The sequence below is a fragment of the Stegastes partitus genome, unplaced genomic scaffold (genome assembly GCF_000690725.1).
Source record: "Stegastes partitus isolate 25-593 unplaced genomic scaffold, Stegastes_partitus-1.0.2 Scaffold387, whole genome shotgun sequence".
Classification (NCBI taxonomy): Eukaryota; Metazoa; Chordata; class Actinopteri; family Pomacentridae; genus Stegastes; species Stegastes partitus.
This window is the reverse complement of record NW_007578118.1, coordinates 354,691-356,882: the sequence shown is the minus strand read 5'-3', so window position 1 is coordinate 356,882 and position 2,192 is coordinate 354,691. Positions and strand designations below refer to the sequence as shown.

At 45.9% G+C, this 2,192-nt stretch overlaps 1 protein-coding gene across 1 annotated transcript in view; it reads right to left on the bottom strand.

The window, feature by feature from the left end:
• The window catches only part of LOC103359659 (proteasome activator complex subunit 4B-like), a 45,366-nt gene that overhangs the window by 8,829 nt on the left and 34,345 nt on the right, over positions 1-2,192 (bottom strand). Inside the window, exons 39-41 of the mRNA XM_008285119.1 lie at positions 1,595-1,686; positions 1,203-1,334; positions 843-1,045 (exon numbers count right to left, since the gene is read on the bottom strand). Coding sequence (XP_008283341.1) covers positions 843-1,045; positions 1,203-1,334; positions 1,595-1,686 — 427 coding nt within the window. The remainder of the gene's footprint in view (positions 1-842; positions 1,046-1,202; positions 1,335-1,594; positions 1,687-2,192) is intronic.

Below are 2,192 nucleotides of genomic sequence, written 5' to 3'. Positions count from 1 at the left end.
GTGGGATCTTTGCACGATCATTGGAAACACAAACTCGATTGTGTTTTGATTACAAAAAACATCCCCAAACACCGTAGAACTTGCATTTATTTTGGTGCCAGACCATAAATTTTAATGTTCGAGAGCCTTTTTGAAACTTTTGGAGAAGCTCGCCACCTCTCCCACGCGCTTTTCTCATGAAACCGATGTGCAACATTTGCTTCCTGTTTGGGGTAAAGATAAAGATCTCTGCAGCAGAAGCTCCAGGCAAATAAAACCACATCTATCTCCATCGCTAAATGGAGCTCGAGGTAACCGAGAAAATGTGTTTTTTTTTTTAAATGTTTGTTGTCATTTAGAGGAACTGACCCTTTGGTTGAATATGACTTTAAAAAAGCATTAAATCAGAAAACGCTGAAAAACTAAGTGAACGCGATTTGTTAAACTGCTATTAGAGGCTGTCCTGTAAATGAGAGGGAAAAAAAATCAATAATAAAATCTAGTTTAAATTACTCAACTGTGTGACCCGTGCAGATTGGATTAGAGACGCCCTCCCACACACCGACTTGGACTCTTTTCCATAACTTCTCTTTGAAATGCTCCAACACGCACCCTTGACTACCTCGTTCAATCTCCACTTTACTATCTTCTAAAGTCAATTTAAAAGGCGGAATCAATAAGGAATCACAGCTTTTAGCTTGTTTCGTCTGGCCTCAGTGTGTCTGTCTATTTCACCGACAGAGCAGGCTGTCACAGCGTATATTTATATTTAAATATATATCTCCCCAAAGCCAGCTTCTGGCCTCCAGCTTGCGCCGCGTCCATCCACCACACAGTTTACATGCTTGCATCCACATTCTCACCCGTCTTGAGCAGCTTGACAGCCTGGGTGCGCTCGTCCGTCTCCTGGGTGTTCTCCTCGTGGACGTGGTTGTGGATCTCGGGCTCCGATGTGAGGGGCTTGAGTCGCTCCAGGACCCGAGTGACGAATTCTGCCACGTGGGGGGAGGAGGTGGGCCGGGTGTGGGGCAGGGCCACGTCGATCATAAAGATATAGGTCAGGACACTGGAGAGAGAAAATGGGAAGAGGGGAGGAAACAAAGTGGATGAAAAGAGCCACAAATGCGGACCGTGATGCGGTCGGGAGGTAAATAAAACAAGCGGCGCAAACTAATCAGACTACTTCGACGTGGTTGTCCGGGAGAGATGAGGTAATTTGGTACCTGCCGATGCGCTCCCTGACATTTTTATACACCTGGGTGAGTTTGGGTTCCAGGTACGCCAGCAGCCTGTGCAGCAGTTCAGAAACTCTCCACTGCTGCTGGGCCAGACCTCCCTGAAGCACATACAGCAAACTGACAGAGACAAAGAGAGAGAGTGGAGGGGGATGGAGGGATGAGAGGAGAGGAGAGGAGAGGAGAGGAGAGGAGAGAGGAGAGGGGGGTCCTTGTGTTATTGCGGCACATAAGCTCAGCAGCTCAGGTTACTGCTGCAGCCTGAAACGAGAAACCTCAGAAACAGCGTAGATGACACAAACACACACGTGTGCAGATTGTTGCTCGCGCACGTCGACGCACACACACACACACACATGCACACACACACACACACATACCTTGCATCCCTGAATGAGCCGCCCTCGCCGCTCAGGGGGCTCTCCATCAGCATCTCCAACAGCCAGTGGAGTTTCCTGGGGTCCCTGCCCTCCTATTTGGACAGCATCCAAAACAAAACAGCATTATTTTTAGACCAGTTATTTCAGGTGGGGATGTTGTACACACGCACACACTGTACTTATATGCACATATTCCCACCGTCTTGTCGCTAAATCTAAAACTGTATATGTTTGTTTGTATCATATTATCATAATTTTGCATATATTTGACTTCTCGCCTCCACGAGACCAACACAGATTACCGAAGATGGTTCGCTGTAGCATGTACTGTATGTTGCAGGCAGGTTTTCCTCTAAATTTTTGAAAAGAAGCGGATCAATGTAAAGATTTTCAATTAAAATTTCATGTTCTCACTGATCCAAACGGCTTTCCTGCTGCAATGAGAGAGCAGGCAACAACAGTTTAACCTCAGTCCTCTTGCGAAGGAAGAAATTTACAAAATTGTCTAGTAAGACGTTTGTTCGTAATTAAGAAGACCCCCTTCTGTGAAAATCAAGTTTTAAACCTTGTCAACGTGTCCATATGGTGTTTTTTTAAA